Below are 26,990 nucleotides of genomic sequence, written 5' to 3'. Positions count from 1 at the left end.
GTGCCGAGCACTGAAAACCACTGGCTCAAATTAAGCACTGTAGTGCACTACACGTAATCTACAAAGAACCCCAATTCCTGCTGAGTGCCAGACCCCCCATTCATAGTCTGTCCCACCGGGACCCTTCAATGCAGCAGATGCCCAATGCCCCCCTTTCAAACACTTGTGGGTGCTGCATATACTGGTCCCACAATGCACCAGCCCCCCACTGTACCCCATTGGACTACCTCCAGGCTCTGCTCCACAATGCACCAACCCCTGAGCTCTTCCATTCACCTGACTCCAGAAGACCCCTCCCGACTGCACTCACAGGGCCCGCCTTGTACCAGAACCCCGTTTGTCCACGGTATGCCGGGTACTTGGTGTCTGCTCCGTGGCGGTGGACCCGCAGAGCAGACTCCACGAGTTCCTCTGCCCTGGGACCCAGATTGCATCAGACCCCCACCATCCCATGCATGCCCCCACAATGAAACCTTCTCCATCAAAAAGCTCCAGGCACTCTGAGGCGTTGGTGCGTCTCTAGAACCCCCCAACAAAAGCCCGTCTGTAAAACGCACATCAGCGGCACTGACTGCACCAGGCTCCGGCTAAAGCGAGCCTTTTATATCCCTGCGACAGAGGACGCTAAAAATATTACTGCTGAGCTTTTCAGAACATTTCATAAACCTGTTAACCCTTTCTGAGGCAGCAGTGCCCAATCTCCTGCATGGACTGCCAGAGTCCTCTGCAGCCAGGCGCCCCTCTTAACCAGCCGCCACCAGGGAGGCGCTTGAAGCAGCCACGGTTTAACACTTGCCATTGAACTGTCACCGTCCAGCACCACCTTCTTAGCGCCTGCTGCTCCTCAGTGGGCTTCGGGCCTTGAAGGGGTAGGATAGGGTAACCAGAATTTTAAAGCCAAAAACCGGGACATTTCACGAAAATAGAAGAAGGACTACAGTTTTACTTCAAGCGAGTGCACAGAATGACAGCGCTCCTCAGCAGAGAATTACAGAACAGGCAGTAAGAACATACATAAAACGCAATTTTTAAACCCAGAAGCTTGCCTGTTTATGAAATTGCTTTCTTGAACCAACTGCTAACTATCCCTGCTTTGTAAAACATAAAAAAGCACCTCCCACATTTTTTAGTCGACCCTCTCTAAAAGCGGGACATGAGCTAAATTTCCAGAAATCTGCTGGGACAGCAGGTGAAAAACCTGGACCATCTGGGAAAATCCGGGACGCCTGGTCACCCTAGGGGAGGAGCACCTCTGCACCAATGAGATCTGTGATATTTCAGCCCCGCCCCCACATACGTTGGCATTAGTAATAAAACCAGTGAAGGGGGCTTCAGACCCCGCTCACCCTTTATCACTTAATTGGTGATGAAACTGAGGGATTTCAGGAGCCTCCCTCTACCTTCCTCTGTACCAGCGATCAGTGGTTTGGTTTCAGGACCTATGGGAAAGGGGCTTGATGGTGGTTTGACTGGAGGCTGTCTTTATTAAACATCAAGCGTTTCTACCACCCTCTTGTCTGAGCCTTGGCTCAGTTAAAACTTGTTCCTTCTAGACGGAGAGAATCACAAAAATATTTCTAGGGACCCTCGCACACCCTCTTGGTTTCATGCTTCATCATCGGATCTCTCCCTGGTATCTTGAGTTTCCACCCAAAAATATATATATAGAAACCCCCCCCCCACACACACAGTCGTGGGTCTTGGATGATCGCCCGGAGTCTTCAGTCCGATACCATGTGTGGGTTCTATGGGGTAGGACAGCAGTGCTGGTGGGGGGTCACCAGGGACAGCTGATGCTGTTTGATTCTAGGAGCGTGGGGGTCGATGGTGATGTTTGGGTTGGGTGGATACGTTTGCCCATAGGTGTTTGATGGCTGATTCTGCATGTTCTCAGAGGTTTTTGGTTGTTAAACCTCTTACATCCGCTGCAAAGTTTCGTGCTGTGTGGGCGATTTTAAAAGTGGGTGGGATTCGGACGGCTGGGGGCCGTCCTCCGACACGCCCACCGTGACGCATGATGGCCGGGGCCGTTGTGAGCATGCAAGGGGTTATGGGCAGTGGCTTGAGACCGTCGCTCACAGTTTGGCGTCCTCTGTGGTTGCAGATGTCCCTAGTCCGAGATGCAGGATGCTCTGTGGTTGGACAACTGGTGGCCTCGAACTGTAGAAATGGCCGCTTGAGCTGCAGGTGCAAGGTGGTGGCCGAAAGGGCAGGGATGATGCTAGTTTGTGAGGGTGGCGACTGTGTTGCGTTTGTGCATCTCTCCAGACCGGTCACCTACCTGTGATTTCAGGTCCGATGGCTGTGCAGTTGGAGTGAGAGTGACTTGTGAGGTATTGGTGATGCGTGTGGTTGGTGGTGTGCCAAATCCTCTATTAATGATGCCCGTTCGGTCTTCTTTTCATGCCACCTACTCCTCCGTGACTAGCAGGGCACGAGTCGGGGGGGTACACGCGGGTACACAGCATCCACTTACTCTTTTCACAGGGTGGACGCCGTCCACCCTGCCAAGAAGTTGAGCCCCACTGAAAAATATACTGAATTTGTCCAGGTGTAATTTGCAAACACCAGGACACATTCAGCAGCGCCTGCACGTTGTCTGCTTTCGATCTGCAACAATCAACAACTGGTAGGCAGGGAAGGGGCTTTCTTATTTCAGACTCCTGCTGAGCTCATAACAAAGGCCGAATCTGATGGGTTTTGTTGGAGTCTCTTGGCTGGGAGCAGTCAGGAGCCTCACACCTGATGCAAATGAAGCAGAGGGGATACAAAGGCTCACACCTTGTTAGCCCTTCACACATACTTAAGAGTGGCAGCTTTTCACTTTGTTCAGTCCCTGTTTACAAGATATGCATTACTATAAGAATGTCAGATGTGCAGGTCTTTCCCATTGTTAACACAAAATAATTAGCATTTATATGATGCTTACTACCCCTGAGGAGATGTTGTAATAATTTAAATGTCACTATTTTTTCTTGTAAAGCACTATGGCTAGAGGAGGTTTACGCTGACAAAAGGCAACATTGTTTTATGTGTAGCTTACAAAAGTGTGAATCTTCAGGAGGGTTTCCCTGTATACTGGAAATTTGCTCCAATGTACTCATGATAGACACGTTAAACATATATGTGAGGGCTTAAGATCTGATGTCACTTATTGTTATGCGACTGCCTGTGTTGTCACGCGCTGTGATGTCACACACCATGATATCACGCGCTGTGATGTCACGTGCATACTGATTAACTAGATTAGTCCCCTTACTTCTTATTTTAGGACTTGTGGCCTGGTGATTAGTAATGTGGGAGCAGAAGGTGTGAAGGTGCTCTCGGGAGGGTAGTTGTGTGTTGAGGATTTGGATTATTTGTGAGTGAGGGTAAGCGAGAGTCATCTATCCATGTAGCTGCTTCATGAGAAGTAACCGATGCCTTCACAACCACAGTCGCTGATCTCAAGGGTTTCAGCACAGGTTGTGCTGTGTGCGTGTGGTGAGAGGGATGTGTTCTGCTGGTTTGCAGTGGGTGTGCTGTATCAGAGTGGTGAGAGTTGTGCTCTCTGTTTCCAACAAGAGTGATTTGTGAGGGTAGTGAGTAAGGATGGTTTTCTCTAGAGTTGTAGCACATTATGTGCTGTACATTGTGATGGTAGGTGAAGGCTCTGGTCTCCTTTACTTCAGCGGGTGTTGTGCTGTGGTTGGGTGGTGATTGAGGGTTGTGGTCTCCTGGCTGCAGCGGATGTTCTGTGTGAGGGTGGTAAGCGATTGTTTTGGCCTCTTGGGTTCCAGCAGTAGTTGTCCAGTGTGAAGGTGGTGCTTGAGGTTTGTCTTGTTTTGGGTGGAAGCAACTGAAGGGCTTTCTGAGGGGGATGAGTGATGGACATATTCCTCTTTAATGCAGCAGGTGTAGTCTGAGGGTGGTGAGTGTTGCCCTGCATGAGGGTAGTGATTTAGGGTTGTGGTCTCGGGCTGCAACAGATGTGTTGTGTGAGGGTGGAGAGTGCTTTGTTTTTTTTAAAAACAAAATGTTATTGTGTTCATTTAAAAGCATGAAGCGATAGCTGCCAGGATATGTTGCAAATCATGAATAATGCGCTGCGACAGTACACAGTTAATAGATTAAAAAACGACAAGCAAGTGAATACATTTAATAAATAGGCTAAAAATGACAATTAAGGAAGTACATATAATAGAATAAAAATGACAAGCAAGCAATTACATATAATAATACATTAGTTAAAAATGACAAGCCACCAAGTACATATAATAAATTGGTTAAAAATAGTAATTAAGCAGGTACATATAATAAATTGGTTAAAAAAGACAAGCAAGCAAGTGCAGTCTGGGTGCAAAGTGTTGCTCTGCCTGAAAGTGGTGTAGGCGTAGAGAAGGCAATTTTGCTAGTTTAAATCCAGTCCTAGAATATTTGAGGGAAAGTCAACTTTCCCTAAACTATTCCAGGGGGCCTATTTACTATTGTAACGCAGTGTATCTGAAGAACGGGTTGAAAAGTAGCATTCTGCATTGCAGAAAGTTTTGCCCTGACAGCACAGCTCAATGGGAAAAACTAGGTATAGCATGGTCTTGCGGGCCGCAGTGGGTGTTGTGATGTGTGGGGGTGGTCTCCTGGACTGCGGCAGGTGTTGTGTTGTGTGAGGGTGGTCTTGCAAACTGCGGCAGGTGTTGTTGTGTGAGGGTGGTCTCTTGGACTGCGGCAGGTGTTGTGTGAGGGTGGTCTTGTGGACTTGCGCAGGTGTTGTGCTGTGTGGGGGTGGTCTCGCGGACTGCGGCAGGTGTTGTGTTGTGTGGGGGTGGTCTTGCGGACTGCGGCAGGTGTTGTTGTGTGAGGGTGGTCTCTTGGACTGCGGCAGGTGTTGTGTGAGGGTGGTCTTGTGGACTTGCGCAGGTGTTGTGCTGTGTGGGGGTGGTCTCGCGGACTGCGGCAGGTGTTGTGTTGTGTGAGGGTGGTCTCCTGGACTACGGCAGGTGTTATGTTGTGTGAGGGTGGTCTTGTGGACTTGCGCAGGTGTTGTGCTGTGTGGGGGTGGTCTCGCGGACTTCGTGAGGTGTTGTGCTGTGTGGGGGTGGTCTCGCGGACTGCGGCAGGTGTTGTGTTGTGTGGGGGTGGTCTCGCGGACTTCGTGAGGTGTTGTGCTGTGTGGGGGTGGTCTCGCGGACTGCGGCAGGTGTTGTGTGGGGGTGGTCTTGCAGACTGCGGCAGGTGTTGTGATGTGTGGGGGTGGTCTTGCGGACTGCGGCAGGTGTTGTGCTGTGTGGGGGTGGTCTCACGGGCCGCAGCGTGTGTTGTGCTGTGTGGGGGTGGTCTCCTGGAATGCGGCAGGTGTTGTGTTGTGTGAGGGTGGTCTCCTGGACTGCGGCAGGTGTTGTGTTGTGTGAGGGTGGTCTTGCAGACTGCGGCAGGTGTTGTGCTGTGTGGGGGTGGTCTCGCCGACTGTGGCAGGTGTTGTGCTGTGTGAGGGTGATCTCGCGGGCTGCGGCAGGTGTTGTGATGTGTGGGGTTGGTCTCGCGGACTGCGGCAGGTGTTGTGCGGCGTGAGGGTGGTCTTGCGGACTGCGGCAGGTGTTGTGCTGTGTGGGGGTGGTCTCGCCGACTGTGGCAGGTGTTGTGCTGTGTGAGGGTGATCTCGCGGGCTGCGGCAGGTGTTGTGCGGCGTGAGGGTGGTCTTGCGGACTGCGGCAGGTGTTGTGCTGTGTGAGGGTGATCTCGCGGGCTGCGGCAGGTGTTGTGCTGTGTGGGGGTGCGGCAGGTGTTGTGCGGTGTGAGGGTGATGATTGATGGTCACACATTTCTCGTCTTCTTTCCAGGCCGTCTCCCGTCAACGGTCGCTGGTCTCGCCATGTCGGATGACGACTCGAGGGCCAGCAGCAGCTCCTCTTCTTCCATCTCCTCCAGCCTGCAGCAGCAAATAGAGCGGGAGCCGCCCAGCCTCAACAGCGCCCCCACCCCGCCCAAGAAGAAGGAAAGCAAGGGCAGCATGAGCAAGAACTCCAAGCTGCTGTCCACGAGCGCCAAGAGGTGAGTCCAGGACCCCTGCACGGAAGGGGTGCAGTCACTTGGAACCATGTAAATGTAAATCCGTATTTGTAAGGTGCAAACTACTCACCCTTACGGGTCTCAAGGAGCTGGGGGCCCTCGTGGAAATTAAGTGAGCTATTGCCCAGAGTCACATGGTGCTGAGCTGAGCTGCTGCCGGAGCCGGGGATAGAACCGTGAACCTTGTGCTCCGAAGTCAGCGGCCCTGGCTGCTCCACCACACCTCTCCACTGAGTCCAGGACCCCTGCACCGAAGGGGCGTGGCCACTTGGAACCTTGAGTCCAGGACACCATGGAAGGGGCGCGGCCACTAGGAACCGTGTACTGGAGGAGATTCACTGCAGGCCCAGCACGGTTGGAGACCATACCCATACCTAGGGCTTGGAAAATAATCCCATTGAAGAGGTTATTCTCCTGATACTCAACTCCCTCACCCCAGGTGTGGTTGAGTGGTTCTTCCTGGAGAGGTGCATGTAGCGGTGGTGCTCTTAAGAGTCTCTTTGCCCTCACCCCTGGCCTGGTTGGGTGGTCCTTTGAGTTGACATGCGTGTACTGCGCATAGTGGTGTGGAATCCCTTTCACCCTACACTCATTCTTTAAGGTCCAGAACAAGTCCTGATAACATTTTTTGGGGTCAAAGACATGACTTCATGTTTATTTTGTTCACAGGCTAAGTAGGCCCAACACCCTGTGGCACAAGCTCTTTGGCTGCCAGTTTACCCTGCCATAGGCTGCTGATGAGAAAGAAGATTGCATGCTGGGATGGAAAGATGGCCCATTTGTATAAATTCTAAAAAACTATATATATGATTTATTAATACAAAGCTTGTACTGTTAAGGTGAGCAATACACTGAGCAGTACTAACCATGGTTTCAATACCAAAATGTGTATGCATGTTTGCCAAATTTAGCAATTTGTAGCTATTCATAAAAAATCCAGAATGCTCCTCTATCGTATGGAAATATATGCAGAAGACTGGAAGCAAGTCAGGTGACTGATTGCTTTCAAAGTAAAACGTACCCAAAAAATAAGTTATGATTGGATTTAAAAGAAAAAAAAACGGATTGAGGTTACGAAAGGTTTAGCTAAATATTCCTGCAATTTGCTTTCAAGAAAAAATGTACCTAAAAAATATTTGCAACTTCAACACATATCATCTGATGTTACAAACTATAATTTTAAATACTATTCTCTAATTCATAATTTAGGAAAATGCGTTTGCTGCACACAGATAACCTTAAAGAGATGCAAAGTCATTATGGGCACCATCTAAAAAAATATAAAAACGGGTCTCGTTCTTAAAGAAAGTCACAAAGATATACCTGCATGACTTTCTAATTTACTATTTTAAGACATTTGCAAACTTGTTTCAGGTTTTTGGCATATTCCTAGCAAAAGTTTGTAAACTAAACTTTTGCATGCAAATATACATTTGTATGTGAAAATATGCAGAGCAAGTGTAAAGTAACATCATCCCTCCCTCTTCCCCCAGAAATTCATTTCTGTACTAATGTTTTACTCCTACATTTGTCAGGAGTAAATGTCCAACCTTTTCTAGATTGGGAAGGGTTGGTAGAGTAGTTGATGAATAATACCCGTAAGCATTTAATGTTGTGACTGTGCACAAAATCAGAGCATGCTAGCCTTGAAAGTACCACTTTCCTCTTGCTTCCAGACCTTGAGTAGTTTGTCTCACAATAAAACCTTCATGTGAGTAAATTTTTTTATGACCAGCTTATTGGGCTCGTAAAATGTGGACTCTACCAAGTTTTTTGCAGAGTTCATCTACTTGTATAATGTAACTGTCCAGTCACTGGTAAATGTCTTGGCAAACAAGAGTCTTGAGGCACAGTGAGATGAAGTGATTGGCCCATGATGCTTTACACAGTGTGGAGAAGGTGAGACTGGAAGTGGTGTCATTGAGCCTCAGCTGGTAACCAAGGTACTGGACCGCAGCAACATTTAAAAAAATTGAGAGAATGCTTAAAAGTATTGACAATTTATAAGACTTGTCCCCAGAAAATACAATAAGAAACTGAGGATGGATATATTTAGAAACATAGCTCCCGCCCCCCAGGGTGTCTCAGTGGTTCTTTCCGTAGAAATGCATATGGCGGTTCATCACTTCCTGGCCCCTATGTGGGCGTGGAGCTGCCTGTTCCTGTGGTCCAATGGGCTTCTCTGTAACACAAGAAATCAACAAAGGAGTGTATTAACGAAGAAGAAGAAGAGCAAGCATGTATTTTCATTCACAGTATGAGTTTCCTGTGAAGAGAACCAAATTTAGGTTTTCAAGAAGGCCCTCACTCACCAACCTAGTTGGTGGCATGCTTCATCATCGGGCCCCACCAGGAGTGGCCGAATGCCACCCTAGTGTGCTGCAACGCCAGTTTACTGCGGAGCTGGTTAAGGGATTGGTGAAAGGTGAGTTAGTGAGTTAAAACATGTCCAGCTTGTGTCAAAAAAGTATTTTATTAATTTTGCCAATCAGACATGATTAAAAACTGAAGTGTAGGCTAAAGGACCAAATTAAAAGTCCAGTTTTATCCCAAGAGTGTGGTCAACATGTTTCTGCCTATGTGTGAGCATTTAGTCAGGCTTTCATCAGGACCAATAAAGTGTAGTGGTGAACCCCGGCGGTATGGGCGCGCTAAGTCCCACCCTAACCAGCGTTTGCTAGTGTTAAACATTGTATTAAAAACACTAAGTGTGGATTCCGTCAAAATTAGAGCGGAACCGAGTTTATTAAAAGGTACAAACAGTCAATGCACCATGGGTCACGGGAGGGGGGTGGTAGCGATTCGGCACACCGCCCTTTACGCTAGGCACCTGTTTGGAACTGCATGCCTCCTCTCATTTCCGGACCCCGACGATCTCTGTAACACTGCATGGAGTTGGTCTGTGAAGCTCCCTGTTCCTGTGGTCCAATGGGCTTCCCTGTAACGAGATGGCATGTTGTCCAATGGGCTCCCCTGTAACTCTGCTTGGCCTATCCCAGGTGCAGCGCTCCTCTCTTGCTCCTGCGGGTCAGTGGTTCCTTTCCTAGATGTACTGCAAGTGTCTTCACCCGCTTGTGGTTGAGCTCCCTAGCGTGAGAGGGTTAATGCGCCTGTATTCACACCATACTCACACCTGTTGCCTTCATGGCTCCCTCCCCATAGCCCCATCCTTCTGTGCTCAGTTTCCCTTCCTGCATGGGTTGATGGTACTTGGTTTAGTCCTATTACTGGTAAAGTTCCCTTATCTTCCAGGGAAGTCTCTCTGGAGCAGAGTTCCCAGTCTTGCATGGGGTGAGGGCTCCTAAACTTATGGCTCAGAGTTCCCTCATCCTCTGTGGTCCCGCTCACCCTCTTCAGTGTGAATGTTCCTAGCCCAAGGGGTTGACTGTACTGTTTAGCTATGAGTAGACCAGACTTTCATCATCTGCCCCCCTCTGGTGCTGTGTTCCCTAACGCTCAGCCTTTCATCATCTGCCCCCTCTGGTGCTACCTTCCCAGATGATCAGCCTTTCATCCTCAACCCCCCCCCCCCCGTGCTGTGTTCCCAAATGCTCAGACTTTCATCATCTGCCCCCTCTGGTGCTGTGTTCCCAGATGCTCAAACTTTCATCATCTGCCCCCCTCTGGTGCTGTTTCCTTGATGCTCAGACTTTCATCATCTGCCCCCCTCTGGTGCAGTGTTCACTAATGCTCAGACTTTCATCATCTGCCCCCCTCTGGTGCTGTGTTCCCAGATGCTCAGACCTTCATCATCTGCCCCTTTCTGGTGCTGTGTTCCCAGATGCTCAGACCTTCATCATCTGCCCCCTTCTGGTGCTGTGTTCACTGATGCTCAGACTTTCATCATCTGTCCCCCTCTGGTGCTGTGTTCCCAGATGCTCAGACCTTCATCATCTGCCCCGCTCTGGTGCAGTGTTCACTAATGCTCACCCCGCTCTGGTGCAGTGTTCACTAATGCTCAGACTTTCATCATCTGCCCCCCTCTGCTGCTGTGTTCACTAATGCTCAGACTTTCATCATCTGCCCGCTACTGGTGCGGTGTTCACTGAAGCTCGGGCTTGACAGTTCCCTTCTTTCTTCCTGCAGGATCCAGAAGGAGCTGGCTGACATCACACTGGACCCGCCCCCAAACTGCAGGTACGTCACCCTATTCGCTGCTTTGAGCCTGTGCACGACAAGTGGGGTTGATGTTGAATGGGGTTAAATGTGCGTGAGTGGCAGGGGGAGCTGCGTGGATGTGTATAAAAAATGCTGCAGCGAAGAATATGGAGTCCCAGGCCCCCTCCACCGAAAATGTGTTATTTTTGGAGTTAAGTTGAGCTTGTTCTTTGTTTACAAAAACTACCCACATCTCTGTCCTCGGTGGTGTGTGACTCTTCACCCCTCTCTCACCACCTGCCCACATTGCTCTCTGACGTAATCTCACAGTAGCCCCCCTGTAGCTCATGGTACCCCCTCATTCACTCACATTTTCACCTGTGCCCCTCCTTTCACCCTCTTCACTTAGTCCCTCAGTTTCTGCCTCGGCCCCCCTCCACCCCACTCCCATGCCTGTGATGTTGTGTCCTTCTTCGCTGTTGTTGGTTGCCATTCCATATTCTCTCGTTAAAGCATGCTTGTGATGAGAGGTGTTTCTTTTTTTGGTGGCTTGCCCCCTGTTTCTCTGGTTGGTAGTGGTTGGGCCTTGCTGTGGTGCGTGCATACTCTGTTTAGTGAGCGGGGCTGGTGTGTGGGAGGCATCTCCCATGGGGGCGAATCCGCCATTTTATTTTATTTTTTGTATATATATATTGGTATTTATAAAGTGTAAACTTTTGTCCGAGAGCAGTGACCGAAGAGTGATGTTTGCTGTTTGAGGGGACCACCCTCTTATGTTTCAGATCATTTAACGATGTATTCAGATGTATATTCTAACATTGCAAATGACATCAGTTGATTGACGGCCAGAACGCGGGATTGTGTGCCACGTGACCTGCCCGCAGTCGGGGCCTGTCGGTCCATTGTGCTCCGGCTTTTGTGCCTGTTGATGTGAAAACGCTTTTATTGTGGTTTTCCCAGTTCGTGATTAATGTTCCGCGGCTTTCTTCCTGCTAGAGTTCAGGAACTTGTTGGCAATACTTTGTGCTTTGGAGCTCTTGAGTAGATTTTTGAAGGCATCTGATCAACATGGAAACGTTATCAGTGTTTATTAATTTGTTGAATATTAGCGGTCATGTATTAGCAAACATGTTGCTTCAGTTTAGGTCATGACGACCAGAACAAGCTGCGATAAAGATATTAAATGTTGGTGCCTAGTAATTTCTGTTTATCATATTGTGCTATATTCTGTAAAGCTTCCGTTTTTAGGCGCCCTGTCCTGATTAAAAAAAACTCATCTCAATGGTATTTAAACCCCCACCCTTGAAAAGATTAGGGTTACCTTGTTGTGCCTGGATACAAACACGTGATTGGAAGATCACGCAGACCTTTAAAGCGGCCACTTAACTGCGCAGCTAATAAGTATTTTATTTGGGGGCTTTATTATAGCCTTATAGCCCACCGTAGAGGGCTATACTGACTATTAAAGGCCCTCTCCAGTGTTAAAGGCCAGAGCTGAAGGTGAGTGCCTTTAACAAGGGAGAGGGACTTTAATAGCCGGTATAGCCCAGCTACGAAGGGCTATAAGGCTATTAGAACATTCCTGCCACTAGAGGGCAGAACAAAAAAGAACAAAGCCCTATGGGAGCGCGAGGGGATTGGAATCCCCTCAGGCTCCCTGAAGCCTTTGTTCACAGCCAGAGCTGTGAACAAAGAAGCATTGGAATGTTGGAGCTCCGGGCTTACACCAGCCATTATAAGCCCAGAGCACTCCATGGTTTTCAATGGAGCTCCCAACACTCCAATGTTCTAAATAGCGCTAACATGCCACCTTCAGCTGCTTCAGAGCGCGTAAACATTCAGAAATATAAAACTCGACAAATGTGTCAGTCCCAGAAAACTGCGTGCACCTCTATTTTTTGGGGGGGAGGGGCGGGGAGGGGGGCGGCGAAATCGGCAGAGATTGAATGTCCTTGACCTAAGAGAATTCCTCGTGAATTATTCAACTTTACAGCAAGTGATGATGGAGAGAGACTGCCGGACCGATACAGTCACTCCCTACTGACTCCTCACTGTTAAGATGAGACCCCCCCCCCACCCTGCCAGACCCCGTCCAAACCCATCTTCGCGGCCCCAAGTGCTCATTACTGGATCCACCAGCCTATACCTGACATTAAAAGCCTGCAAAAATGCAGTATTAAAATAATTGTGCTTTTGAAAGCATGACAGCAGTATGTGCTGCTAATACAGAGCTCGCGGTGTCTTACCCGGTGGGGGCGGAGGGCCTTTTCAGCTTTGGGGTCTCACTCCCTTCCATGTAAGTCACCTGCATGTGTCCTAAAAGTTTTTTTTTTTTTTTTTTTTTTAAATAACCGTGTTTTAAGACCTTCAAAACAGGGACGAGCAAGACAGGGACAAGAGTAGGCGTGTGTTATTGTCTGAGTGAGTATTTAGAAATCCCAGACATTGTTGTGCCTTCAGGGTATACTCCTTCAACTGTTTGAAAAGTATCTGATAAACTAGATCAGAGCTGCACCACATATGAAGTGAACAAGTCCATTCAGATAGTTATTGCTCAATGAGGCGCGGAGTGAGACAATTTCTTCTTTATTATTTCATTCTTAAAAAGCAACAGCCAACGCGTTTCGTCCTAAAGCTTAGGAACTCTACAGGGCTTAATATAAACTCCGGGATGGATCTCCAAATCATTTGTCACTTATGTGTATAAGTTCTGGCTAATTTCGATCCACAAAGCTGTAGACACATCAGGACCTGCCAGCATCCACAGGGAAATCGAGATCTGCCAAAAGACTTCTTTAAATAAGCAAGATGCGTTTTGTTTTTTCGAAAGAATACACAGCCTCATCAGGCATGCATTGCTGGGCATAAACTGCATAACACAACCATCGCGTGTTGAGACAAAAGACTGATCCTACGCCGAATACAATGCAACTACAGCTTTGTGGATCAAAATTAGCCCGAACTTATACACATAAGTGACGATTGACTTGGAAATCCATCCCGGAGTTTATATTAAGCCCTGAAGAAGTTCTACGCTATAGAACGAAACGCGTTGGCTGTTGCTTTTTAAGAATGAAATAATAAAGAAGAATTTGTCTCACTCTGCGCCTCATTGAGCAATAACTATTTGTTTGGACATGTTCACTTCATAAGTGGTTCAGCTCTGATATAGTTTACCTGTACAAATGCCCCTGGTGAAGGGCGGTGCTCTTGGACTGGGGACACTTTTAGAAGCCTGCACACAAGATAGTTCAAGATTTTGATTTCATTGGTGACTTCTTTGTGATTGGTGCCGTAAGTGCTTTTGGTTGGTCCATTGTCCAAGTTTTGTGTTTCCATGTTGGCTAACTGCTCAGCTGTTGGCCTGTGACTCATGAGAGATAGCATGGAGAGCCAAGCAAAAGAGCAACATTTTCATTATTTTTCAGCTTTTCAAAATAAATAGACAATAAACACATTGTTTTCGGTCTGTATTTATCTGTATAAATCTGTAAAAACGAAAAACTGTGATTGTTAATTATAATACACTAACTCTGAAGCATAGAATTAACCCGTTGATAACGCCACCATCTCCTCTCCCACTAAAAATGTAATGATACAAGCTGAGTGGTCAGTCACAGTAGCCATCCAGTCCTGTGGCAAACCCTAAAGGTAAAAGGCACCATTTAATCCTAGTTTTCAAGATCTACCTGAGGGTCAAACCCGACCGATCCCATAGACAAACCTGCAGAGAGTCCAACTTGCTCGCTGCACCCTGGTGCATGCTCGAGAGCACCGTGAAGGGTTTCTATTGGTGCCCACTCTAGTTCTTGGTGATGGAGACTTGTGTTTTGTGGGTAGTGCTGCCACCAGGTTACTCAGGCCACGCAGCCTTGGTGTGTGCACCGAGCAGTGGGGATCTGCCTGTGTCGTCATTATTGCATTTGCCGTTAATTATACCTACCACTCAAATGTTTGCCTAAAAGGAGGCGGAAGTCCTAGAAGGCGCCGCTGATGTATTGCTGGTGGCGGCCATGTTTGCTGGTTGAAGGGTGTGTGTGAGTCAGATAGTGTCAGTGGAATGAGCAATGTCTGCAGTTTGAGTGGCGTTGGCGCGTTGAGTGTTGTGCTGACATCTGTCAGGTTGCCGTCAGCGGCTCGGGGGCTATTTGCTGGATAAGTTACATTTGCATAATAAGGGACCCTGATAAGTGGATGCGTGCAGGATGAGTGACGTTAGTGCATCGTATTGTCTGCCTGTTGAGATCTCTCCAAGCCAAGCTGCGCGAGCAATGTCTGCGAGTTGAGTGACATTTGCATGGTCTGGGTTCTCATGCCTAGTCTGCTGGTTGAGTGACATTGGCACACAGGATCCTTCCGGGTCGCGGCCTCACTGGCCACTCCAGGGGTTTGTGTGTTGAGGCCCCTGCACGTCAGGACCTTGCGTTCTCTGCAGAACGAGGGAGTGGCATTGACACAGTGAGTCATCATCATGCAACTCCTAAATTAATGGGATAGAGGTCTGCTTGTCGAATGACGCTGGCCTCTGTCGGGGGGGCCGGTGCGTAGAGCCGCTCGCTTGGGGACCGGAGCGCGGACGGAAGGGGGCCGCCTCCATCGCCCTTAGTGCACTGCATGTTCGTGGGGCACCCGGTGCTAAATCATTCGTAGACGACCTGATTCGTGTTGGTGCATCTCCCTGCCAGTTCATGTACACAACTCAAGTGCTGGTCTTGTGTGTTCAGTAGTGTTCGCTTTTGGGGCATCTCCTATCGATGTCTGCAGTTTGAGTGACATTTGTGCTTCCAAACGTTTGCCTTTTGTGACATTTCAGAGTTAAACCCATGTCTAGTTTGTGACGTTGGTTCATAAAAAAAAGTGTGTGGCATCTGTGAGCTTTGTCGAAACCAACCCACGTCTCCATTGTCGGGGGGTTTCTCTGACGTCTCCATGGTCAGGGGTGTCTCTGACGTCTCCATGATCAGGATGTCATTGCTTCTCCATATTTCTTGATTTAATGGTGGCGTTTGACACCACAAATCATACTGTTTTTCCTTCCCCTCTGGAGAGTGGCTGGATTCGAGCTACAGTTTGATAAGAAGCATTTAAGCCGCTCTGAAACAGGTTTTTCCGAGTAAAATGAACCCTCACAAATCTTCTTGGAGCCCATGTACTTGTGGGGTCCCCCGAGCCCATGTTGTCGCTGGTCCTGGCTCGGCTATTTGAGTCTTCTGGCCTAAAATCTTTCTGCTATGCTGATGACACACAGATGATAGGTAGATTTAGAAAGGGTGATGCCAAAGCTGCATTAAATCTGCAGCATTGTTTTAAAAAAGTGCAGTTTATTCGAACCATCTAAAATTCAATGGCTCCAAAGCAGAGATCTGGGCTCTGTTGACACCTACGATTCCACGTTTACCTACTTTTGGGCGGATAGTTTAAGGCCTTGGTGTGAGTAGTGAAGAGCTCTGGTGTCAGTGTAGATTCTGCACTGACTTTTGCATCTGAAGTATCAACTGAGGTGAAGTCCTGCCTGTTCCATTGCCCTCACTTAACCCCTTAGCTGCAGCGGCTATTCCGCCACAGTGCTAAGGGGGGGGGGTGTGGCGCTCCCGTACTCGTGACGGAACCGCTCCGTCACGAGCCTCGGGTGGGCTGTGCTTGTGACGGAACGGTTCCGTCACGGCCCCGCCCGCCTAATAGAACGCTCAGTGCAGGCGCAGAATTCGCGCCGCGCAGGCACGGCGAGCGGGCCGTGACGGAACCGTTCCGTCACCAGCACAGCCCACCCGAAGCTCGTGACGTAACGGTTCCGTCACGAGCACGCAAGGGGTTAAACAAGTGCTCTGTTATTTACTCCATCTCAAAAGATCTCTGTTCTAAATGCACGCGTGTCCTTTCCTTTGAAATCATGTCATTGCATCTATCTGGGTTTACCAGCCTATCGCCTTTAGCAGCTGCAACCGAGTCAGCTCTTTGCAGCAAGGTTGGCCGCCGGGTGCAACTCCAGTGCTACAGACCTGCTTTGGTTGCAAATAAAGGAGAGAATGTTGCCAAAATAACTTTGTTTGGTGTATAAAGTGGTGCATCCACTAAGCCTTTCTCCCTCTCAGATACTGTTTCAAGTTGCCCTGCCCCAGACATACTCCGACAGTGGCCTCCAAACTGAGTCTGATATTCCAAAAGTGAAAGGGAAAGGGTCAGAGACTGAGTCTCTGAGTGAGTGTTCTTCCTGCTGCATTCATAGCAGGGTCTGACCTTCTGAGAGATGGAAGGAATATGAACCCCTATCTCTCCCCCCAGACATAATGAAGAGAATTGCAGCAGTAGCTATGAGTCGGTTTATGACGTGTTCTCCGAGCAGCCATACCCCAGTGGAGTGATAGGTGCGTTCTACAGAACAAATAAACATAGTCATGTCAAGACACTTCCATTTCAAGACTCCATGCTACGCGTGCCTGTCGTGATGTCTGAAGGTCTGGAAATGTCTGCTGGTCAAATGAGGACATTTGTAGGTCAGACGATGGCTACAGGGAGAGGGGTGCTGAGGATCAAACAGGCCCAGTAACCTCCAGGCTGACGGTACCTGCAGGAGGAGTGACGTCTGAAGGTGGCGCAGTCCCTGTGCGCCAAGTGACGTCTGCAGGAGGAGTGACGTCTGAAGGTGGCGCAGTCCTTCTGCGCCAAGTGACGTCTGCAGGAGGAGTGACGTCTGAAGATGGCGCAGTCCTTGTGTGCCAAGTGACGTCTGCTGGAGGAGTGACGTCTGAAGATGGCACAGTCTCTGTGCCCCAAGTGACGTCTGCTAGAGGGGTGACGTCTGAAGATGGCACAGTCTCTGTGCCCCAAGTGACGTCTGCTAGAGGGGTGACGTATGAAGATGGCGCAGTCTCTGTGCCCCAAGTGACGTCTGCTAGAGGGGTGACGTCAGAAGATGGCGCTCTCCTGGTGCGCCAAGTGACATCTGCAGCAGTGACGTCTGAAGATGGCGCAGTATTGTGCCCCAAGTGACGTCTGCCCATTCCTTGTGTGCCAAGTGACGTCTGCAGGAGGCGCATTCCTTGTGTGCCAAGTGACGTCTGCAGGAGGCGCATTCCGTGTAAATGTAAATGTCAAGGTATTTGTAGAGCGCACTGCCACCAAGCGGTCTCCTGGCGCTATTACTCATACCGCTGTGGAACCCATCCTGGCTTTCCCTGTGAAGTGTCCACTCCTGGGCACCCCCAGGGTGAAGCCAGGCATCCCAGCGTTGTTGGGGCCGGTGTGGAGGTTAAGCAAGCTATTGCCCAGAGTCACAGAGTGGGACCCATGATTAGACTAGGCACCGAGGCGAGAATTATCAGGTCCGGGGAGATTGAGCCCAAGACCAGCCGAGGCGGGAATTGAACCCTGGTCCCGGGCCAGACCTCTGCATCAGGGTCTGCCGCTCTAACCATTGAGCCACACTCCTCCACTTGTGTGCCAAGTGACGTCTGCTGGAGGAGTGACGTCTGAAGATGACGCAGTCCCTGTGCTCCAAGTGACGTCTGCAGGAGGAGTGACGTCTGAAGATGACGCAGTCCCTGTGCTCCAAGTGACGTCTGCAGGAGGAGTGACGTCTGAAGATGACGCAGTCCCTGTGCTCCAAGTGACGTCTGCAGGAGGAGGGACGTCTGAAGATGGCGCAGTCCCTGTGCTCCAAGTGACGTCTGCAGGAGGAGGAACGTCTGAAGATGACGCAGTCCCTGTGCTCCAAGTGACGTCTGCAGGAGGAGTGACGTCTGAAGATGACGCAGTCCCTGTGCCCCAAGTGGCCTCTGAGCATCCAGTACTCTTCCCAGAAAGCTCTCCTTGAGAAGGTGGCAGTCGGTGCTGACGTCGGCCAGAGGTGCTGTCCTCGGTCTCTCTGGTGAAGGGTACCCTCAGCCGTGATGCTATTGCCTGATGTCTGCCAGACGCATCTGTTCATCGCCGAATCCGATCACATCCCTTTTAAGCTGATGTGATTTTGTTCGGAAGCCTCTCACTGAGGTCGAAACACGTGTCTGAAGGGCGCGCCTCAAAGGGAACCGCTATTGGTTGCTGGTATTAGCAATTCATTTCTTTTTTATTGACATCTGCAGGATGATATGTCACATCAGCAAAGCCAGGATTTGAACCCGTGCCTGCACACGGGTCTCTGTAGCGAGTTCTCAGCACACTGTGTCAACACACCCACCATGCCCCCTCCCCCATTCCTCCCACCCTCCCAGTACTATTTGGGGAGGGGGAGGAGGAATTATGACACATATAACGTTCCATGACTACAGGCACTGGGTGGCTAGGGTGGGGGTGGAGGGGTCGCTCTATTTCTTTCACAGGGGCCTTCACTGCACTCTAGAGATGAAATAAAACCCGATCTTTAACCATCCTCACATTTCTATAGTTCTGGAATGTTCTTTGATGTTGCGGTTTTGAGATGTAATGTGACTTTATTCACCAGATGGCCATTTAAAGCTGGCAGAGCTGAACCAGGGGGTGTAGTGGGCACTTTATATGGTTGGGTGCTTTGTAAAGTGCCCACTTGTTGCTTGTTAGCTGTTTCGGGGCGCAAGAGAAGGCGGCGGTGGGTCTCAGGAGACATGAGGGGCAGATTAGGGAAACCCATCCTCTCTTAATTAAATGGCCCGGACGTCATGAAAAAGGTGGCTTTCAACTTCTTTTCGAAGGCAAATAAAAACACTTGACAGGTCTTCACATCAGAACCATTTCTTTTTTTTTCTATTTTTCTTACTTTGTTCCTGTTCCGTTGGGGTTAGGTGTAGGTTTTTTCTTGTTAGTTTTCCGATCCAGGTTTATTTCTCTTCCTTAGGGTGGCAGGCGGGCCTGGGGCTGCTTGATGTCAGCTCTGTCATTGGACCCTGCACCATCTAGGTTTTGTTCATGTTCTTTATGGCTTGGAGGATTCTGAACTAAAGGGCAGGCGTGATGAGATATGACTGTTTGTGACTTGAGGGGACGGGTGGTGTAATTCACCTGTTTGTGACTTAAGGCTACACAGGTTGTGTAATTCGACTGTTAGTGACTGGAGGATACGTGCGATGTGATTCGACTGTTAGTGGCTTGATGGTAGGGGTGGAGTAATTTGACTTCCCTTCACGTATTGGGGAATTGAACCCCTCTCAAGTCACACCCCTTCCCACAAACCCCTCCCCCAATTAGTGACTAAAGGCCAGTGGAGATGTGATCCGACCCCCTAAGTATTATATGTTTACGGACTCTAGAATGGACGGGGACAAGGGAGATGGGATCCGACCCCCTAAATATTATATGTTTACGGACTCTAGAATGGACGGGGACAAGGGAGATGGGATCCGACCCCCTAAGTATTATATGTTTACGGACTCTAGAATGGACGGGGACAAGGGAGATGGGATCCGACCCCCTAAGTATTATATGTTGACGGACTCTAGAATGGACTGGGACAAGGGAGATGTGATCCGACCCCCTAAGTATTATATGTTGACGGACTCTAGAATGGACGGGGACAAGGGAGATGTGATCCGACCCCCTAAGTATTATATGTTTACGGACTCTAGAATGGACGGGGACAAGGGAGATGTGATCCGACCCCCTAAGTATTATATGTTTACGGACTCTAGAATGGACGGGGACAAGGGAGATGGGATCCGACCCCCTAAGTATTATATGTTGCCGGACTCTAGAATGGACGGGGACAAGGGAGATGTGATCCGACCCCCTAAGTATTATATGTTTACGGACTCTAGAATGGACGGGGACAAGGGAGATGGGATCCGAACCCCTAAGTATTATATGTTGACGGACTCTAGAATGGACGGGGACAAGGGAGATGTGATCCGACCCCCTAAGTATTATATGTTTACGGACTCTAGAATGGACGGGGACAAGGGAGATGGGATCCGACCCCCTAAGTATTATATGTTGACGGACTCTAGAATGGACGGGGACAAGGGAGATGTGATCCGACCCCCTAAGTATTATATGTTGACGGACTCTAGAATGGACGGGGACAAGGGAGATGGGATCCGACCCCCTAAGTATTATATGTTGACGGACTCTAGAATGGACGGGGACAAGGGAGATGTGATCCGACCCCCTAAGTATTATATGTTGACGGACTCTAGAATGGACGGGGACAAGGGAGATGGGATCCGACCCCCTAAGTATTATATGTTTACGGACTCTAGAATGGACGGGGACAAGGGAGATGGGATCCGACCCCCTAAGTATTATATGTTGACGGACTCTAGAATGGACGGGGACAAGGGAGATGTGATCCGACCCCCTAAGTATTATATGTTTACGGACTCTAGAATGGACGGGGACAAGGGAGATGGGATCCGACCCCCAATGTATTGTATGTTGGCGGAGTCTAGAATCAACATGATCAATACTCTTGTTGTTACACCTGATTGCGAAGAATGGTCCGCATATTCAGTGCCTGCTGCAGAGAGGTAATAGTTGGAAAATCCAACGCCAGTCCTTTTGGGTGTGAGCGCACCTTTAAATGCGGCCTGTGTTGCTAGCAAAAATGAATATCCGCCATGCAGGAGTATTAGTGGCCCGTTGACCAAAAAAACACTTGTATCCCACAAAGCGGTAAATGCGGCACCTCCCGGACTGTGGGGAAACAGAACCACAATGGCCTTTTATATCTGTGCTCATGCTCAGGACTGTGAAGGGGTGGTTAGAACTTATTTTTGGAGAACCAAGGGAGGCTGTCAGGAACTGCAATCTTGGTTCTGTTGCCATATGCTTCTCTAGGGGGTTTCCTTGGTGTCTTCTCGTTCCGTCTGGGAACAGCCTCGGTGCCCAGAATAGAAAACATGAGATCGAAGGTACGATCTTCCACCCTGCAAGGGTTTTCTTTGCCTAATGTTCTTAACGTTTTTTAATAATCTAACACGTTTCCACCCTACGCCAGTATGGCATGGGCTTCTTCAAGGCAAGGAAGCCTGAAGTGGATCATCCACCAGAACCCTACACAGTCACTGCAGACAAGCTGCCTGGGCTCTGGTTAGATTTATCCATCATACCCCTGTGAATCTATGATGGTTCTATATTTCTTGACTGCTGCCAGGATCTCTGTGAATACAGACAAGCAAATCAAAATCTCCGAGGGATAGGGGCATGTGAAATGTTTTTCAGCAAAAATAAGCTGAAATGTTATGAATAATTGAAAACGTTTCCCAGAGGTAGTGCCCCTCGATGAACACATACACTTCATCAAAAAGTTGGAAGAAGTACGTTTTCTGGATGTGTTACTGTACGGACACGCCTCGCCAAGGGGAAAAATAGGTTTTTTTTCTTCAAAATACATTTTTTTAAGGTAGTGCCCCTCGCATGTCCCCCCTTAACACCCTGTTCTGTCGTAACTCACCGGGCGCAACAAAAAATGCTGATTGTATAATTTTCAGACTCCCCTTAACAGGGAGGCTTGCACAAGGCGCGTAATTCAGCATTTTCGAACCGGGTGCGCGACCCACCTTTATTGAGGGGGCTCCGATGAGCCAATGCCGGGGCTTTTAAAACAAAGTCCTGAAGTGCTTGTGAGCGGGTCTCCATGCTTCCAACCACTCCCAAAACACACACAATCACTCTCTGTAACCCTCACGGAGTAACCATGTGTCTATCGTTCAGCCCCCCACCCCGTCTGTCGCTTACCCATGGCATTATCTCCCATCCGCACTTTCATCACCTCTCTCTCCCTCACTCACTCCCCCTCTTCCTCTCTGTTTCTCCTCTTCTCCATCTTTATTAAACCATCTCACCTGTCCTGCCTAGCATTAATGGCCATACTTTAGCCCCAGTTCAAAATCTGCTCCTACACAATGGCCCCAAGCTTTCAAAAGCTCCGTTCATAATCCCCCTCCCGAGGAGCGCAACTAAAGGGCGCTTACCACCCTGCCCCTGACTTTAACGTGCTTGCGGTGACATCATTATAATGTGTGCACACATGCAATATACAGTTAAATTCTTGTGTGACTCGCACGAGTGAAAATCAGGCTGGCCAATTTAGTGTTTGTTATCCTTCTAGGGCCAGCAAATTGACCTATCTTCAAATTGGGTGGTAGTAATGCACGTTATCTACGAGACTTCGAGGCAGCAAAAACTGCTTTATTGTGCTCTGTGTGTAAGAAGAACCTATTACTTCGCTTAAATGAATTAGTTTGACCGTGGCCATTATTTGCGTCCCGCGTTTAGTTCTGCGGTTCCTCCTCTGGATAGCTGGGTTCAGTTGGTCCATGCTCCATTATCTTGTTTCATCCATGGGCTGTTCTTCCCGCATCTTGCATCCTCTGGAGATATGGCCGTTTCAGAGGAACCTGTAATAGACGTATGTCAGTCTTACAGTGACATCAAATAGACGTGTCGGTTATACAGAGACATTGAATAGACATATGTCAGGTGTTGAGAGACATGAGATACACGTGCGTGTTAGAGCCAAGCATCAAACAGGCATGTGCTGGTTATACAGAGACATGTATAAGAATATATGAGCTACAGAACAAAAAGAAGGGGGCGCGTGCTGGTCACTCAGAGACCTACAGAAGGCCTCCTAGAAAGAGGTGACGTAGACATGGGGCGATTAGAGAGAGATTCATGTCTGAGACAAATTGTGGTTACAGAGAGACATGATATATACACATGTCGGGTACAGAACTGGAAAGGCATGTGTTGGTTATAGAGAGGCGCATGTGATCGACATATCCTGGTCATACAGAGACATGAAATGGGCATACGTTGCGTATAGAGAGACATACAGAGAGCAGGAATGCACATGCTCGCCATACAGAGTCATGGAATAAGCATACGTTACGATAGGGAGGCATGACCTAGACGTATGTCGGTGGTTGAGAGACATTAGATAGACCGTTCGTTAGAGAGAGACTTAAACTAGACATACGCCAGTCATGCACCAACATGAAATAGGCACAGCTCATTTATGGAGTAACATGAGATGAGCATGTGACGGTCACACTCAGCCATGAAGAAGGCATCGCTCTGTTATAGTGAAGCATGAGACGAGCATGTGCCAGTCATACATTGACATGCTATTGGCATAGGCCAGTTAGAGGGAGGCGTGAGATGGGTAGGTGCCCATGATATATAGGTATGAACTAGGTATGTGCTGGACTATACAACAACATAACTGGCATATGGTACTGTAATATTTTGTTCCTGCTGTACGAAAAAAACATGGGCTGGGCGTGTGCCAGACATGGGCTGGTCGTGCGCTAGACATGGGCTGGCCGTGTGCCAGTCATACAGAAACATGGAATGTTCTCCGTTAGACGTCAGCGTCATGTGACCTGCAAGGATCTGATTAAGCTTAACTAGTGATGGCGGAAGTAAAGAAGCGCTGATGAGACGGGTGGATGGCGGGTGTCTGGTGGAGCACAGACAAGTCCACGTGGCAATGTAGTGGTGTCTGCTCTGGAGTCCGCCATCAAGGTGTGTGCTCGCAGGGTGGGGAGGCGTCTGGTCTCGCAACCCTGCTGGTGTCGGCTCACACTCCCCGCTGGTGTCGGCTCACACTCCCCGCTGGTGTCGGCTCACACTCCCCGCTGGTGTCGGCTCACACTCCCCGCTGGTGTCGGCTCACACTCCCCGCTGGTGTCGGCTCACAGTCCCCGCTGGTGTCGGCTCACACTCCCCGCTGGTGTCGGCTCACACTCCCCGCTGGTGTCGGCTCACACTCCCCGCTGGTGTCGGCTCACACTCCCCGCTGGTGTCGGCTCACACTCCCCGCTGGTGTCGGCTCACACTCCCCGCTGGTGTCTGCTCACACTCCCCGCTGGTGTCGGCTCACACTCCCCGCTGGTGTCGGCTCACACTCCCCGCTAGTGTGCTGGTGTCGGCTCACACTCCCCGCTGGTGTCGGCTCACACTCCCCGCTGGTGTCGGCTCACACTCCCCGCTGGTGTCGGCTCACACTCCCCGCTGGTGTCGGCTCACACTCCCCGCTGGTGTCGGCTCACACTCCCTGCTGGTGTCGGCTCACACTCCCCGCTGGTGTCGGGAGTGTGTCGGCTCACACTCCCCGCTGGTGTCGGGAGTGTGTCGGCTCACACTCCCCGCTGGTGTCGGCTCACACTCCCCGCTGGTGTCGGCTCACACTCCCCGCTGGTGTCGGCTCACACTCCCCGCTGGTGTGCTGGTGTCGGGTCACACTCCCCGCTGGTGTCGGGTCACACTCCCCGCTGGTGTGCTGGTGTCGGGTCACACTCCCCGGTGGTGTCGTGTCACTCTCCCCGCTGGTGTGCTGGTGTTGTGTCACACTCCCCGCTGGTGTGCTGGTGTCGTGTCACACTCCCCGCTGGTGTGCTGGTGTCGGCTCACACTCCCCGCTGGTGTGCTGGTGTCGGCTCACCCTCCCCGCTGGTGTCGGCTCACCCTCCCCGCTGGTGTCGGCTCACACTCCCCGCTGGTGTGCTGGTGTCGTGTCACACTCCCCGCTGGTGTGCTGGTGTCGTGTCACACTCCCCGCTGGTGTGCTGGTGTCGTGTCACACTCCCCGCTGGTGTGTTGGTGTCGTGTCACACTCCCCGCTGGTATCTGCTCACACTCCCCGCTGGTGCATTTCACTCTGTGGGGCAGAATCTTTGGTCTTTACCCTCTGTGCAGCATATGGCAGCGGGGGAGGGGTGGTGACTGGGTGGAACTGTGCCCGGTGCAGTGAAGCGGAGAGCCCGCCGTGGGTGTGAAGCGACATCATTTCACGTCTGTTGTGTCTGCACTTGGCTTTGCCTTTCTATGTCGCAGCGTTTCTCATCCAGTCCTCGAGGTGACAAGTTATGTTTTGCGAATGGCTCAGCTGTGGTTCAGTGTCTTCCCGGCAGCACGAGAAACACCAAAGTAAGGGTGGGCTCCTCTCTCCCAGGGTCTGACACAACAGCCAGAAGTGGGAACCTTTTTAGAATGGCTTGAGGAGCCTGATGCTACCTAATCTTGAGTTTGGAGGTTTTTATTGTTTTTTTTACTTTTGACTCCTGATAAAACCACCTCTCCTGGTCTGGTCTTCTTGAAAAGTGATGTTATGTTGAGGAACTGGTTTATCAGGATGGACGACTTTTCACAGAAACAGTTCATCTCCAAGGTTTGTGGCAGGAACTGTGTGGAGACAGAAAATAAACATTGTGGAGGCCAAGAGCAGAGCTGGGCGATTATCTCGTTAAGCTCATTTCATTTATTCATTCATTCATAAGCCGCACACACGCCTGTGACCCGCTTCAATGCGCACAACTACATATAAACCCAAAGTGTAACACATAATATGAACGGTCAGTTAAAAGAAACACAGTCAAACATTGGCTTTGATTACAACTGTGACCGAAGTGACAACTCTAGCGGACCACAAGGAAACCAGCTCAGAGGTCATTACATTAGCTTTTGAAACCTTAGACATAGATTCATCAAGGTAAAATCCGCTCGCAAATCTGCCCCTTTGCGACCGGTATTTTTGCATTTGGGATGCATCATCCCAAATGTAAAAATCGCAAATTAAGAAATCGCAAAATTGCGATTACTTGCATTTAAGGAATCTCAAATTGAGATTCCTTAAATGCAATGCATTAAAGTTTAAAAAAATAGCGATTTCGCTAATAGGGCTCGCAAATTACCATGAAGTTGAACTTCATGGTAATTTGCAAAAACTTTGAAAAATGCACTAAAGTGCATTTTTCAAAGTTTCATGTTGCGCACACACATGCCCTTAGGTTCCCTTGGTTAAACGCCCAGGAGTCTGCCAAGAGTGTCCTGGGAGGAGAGAGAGGTGGCAGAGAGACCCTTTCTCCGAACCTGCCCTACTCGCAAAGACACGGCGGACACATCTCGTGCAGCACCGCATCATTCCGCCCCTAGGCACATTCTGCAGGAAAAGGAAGTGGTCACTAGGAAGTTATAATAAACTAAACCTCAGTGGGAGACCCCCTTTCCCCACCAGGACCAGTGGAGTGGGCAGTGAAATTGCATCACATAACACCAAGTACCAGTTGCATTTGATTAATTTAGAACAAATTCTGACGTATGCGTCCGCCAGGAAGGATGCCCCCGTGCACGGCTGGCCCTGGGCCCCACTCAAGAACCCAAGGGCCGCGTGCACGTTCCGCCATAACACCCATCTGGGTTCAAACAGCAGCTCGCCCCCAAATTCAAGGGACGGGTCTTGCGGTTCTGCTGGATGGGATAATATTGGGGATGACTCCGGGGACACGTCACGAGGTCCACCCTGGGGAATTTTCAATCAATTAGGGATTTATAGAGCACACTACTCACCCATGAGGGTCTCAAGGCGCTGGGGGTGGGGGGGTAGTGGGGGAGGGTTTAGAATTATCTGCAACACTGGTTCTGAACTCAGGATTAACGCGCGGAAATCAGTGGGGGGACTGGTTTTTGCAGACTTTCTCCCCATTGCACAATTGGTGAATAGAGGATCACTTGTAAGCCAGTGGTAATAATGCAGCCTGGATTCACTAATACCCAACATCAGCGTGGTGTTACCACACCAGTCATACCCTGAGTTTATGAAAGTGGCCGAAGTGACATGTTGGTGAACCTTGTAGAGCGCTCCTTTCCCCCACTGACCTGAAACTTCTGTCATTTGTTCACCTGCCTTTGCCACATGGACCAGACGTTTCCATCACAGAAGGTTCCAGAGTCTGGTCGGGCTTTTGATGACGTGTTACACCGATGGTCTATTGGCCCATTAGAGCTGTGTCGGATTCCTTGAGCTGTGGGTGTGTGACTTAGGTGTCGGAGAGTGAGACCAAAAAGATAAAAAGTTTTTTTTTTTTTTTATGTCTGTAGATCTGCCCTCTATCTAGCCGAAGGAGACGTGCGTGTGATGGCCTAGTGTCACGTGATGT

The 26,990-nt window shown here is 49.6% G+C and overlaps 1 protein-coding gene across 2 annotated transcripts in view; it reads left to right on the top strand.

The window, feature by feature from the left end:
• Nucleotides 1-26,990, top strand: part of UBE2E1 (ubiquitin conjugating enzyme E2 E1) — a 370,046-nt gene that overhangs the window by 216,161 nt on the left and 126,895 nt on the right. For both annotated transcript variants that reach the window (XM_078663987.1, XM_078663986.1), the window contains exons 2-3: nt 5,817-6,027; nt 10,132-10,182. In XM_078663987.1, the coding sequence (XP_078520113.1) occupies nt 5,849-6,027; nt 10,132-10,182 (230 nt within the window). In that variant the 5' untranslated portion in view covers nt 5,817-5,848. The remainder of the gene's footprint in view (nt 1-5,816; nt 6,028-10,131; nt 10,183-26,990) is intronic.

This window comes from Lissotriton helveticus, chromosome 10, assembly GCF_964261635.1.
Source record: "Lissotriton helveticus chromosome 10, aLisHel1.1, whole genome shotgun sequence".
Taxonomy (NCBI): Eukaryota; Metazoa; Chordata; class Amphibia; order Caudata; family Salamandridae; genus Lissotriton; species Lissotriton helveticus.
Note: the sequence above shows the minus strand (reverse complement) of the source record. Positions and strands in the feature narration are given on the sequence as shown.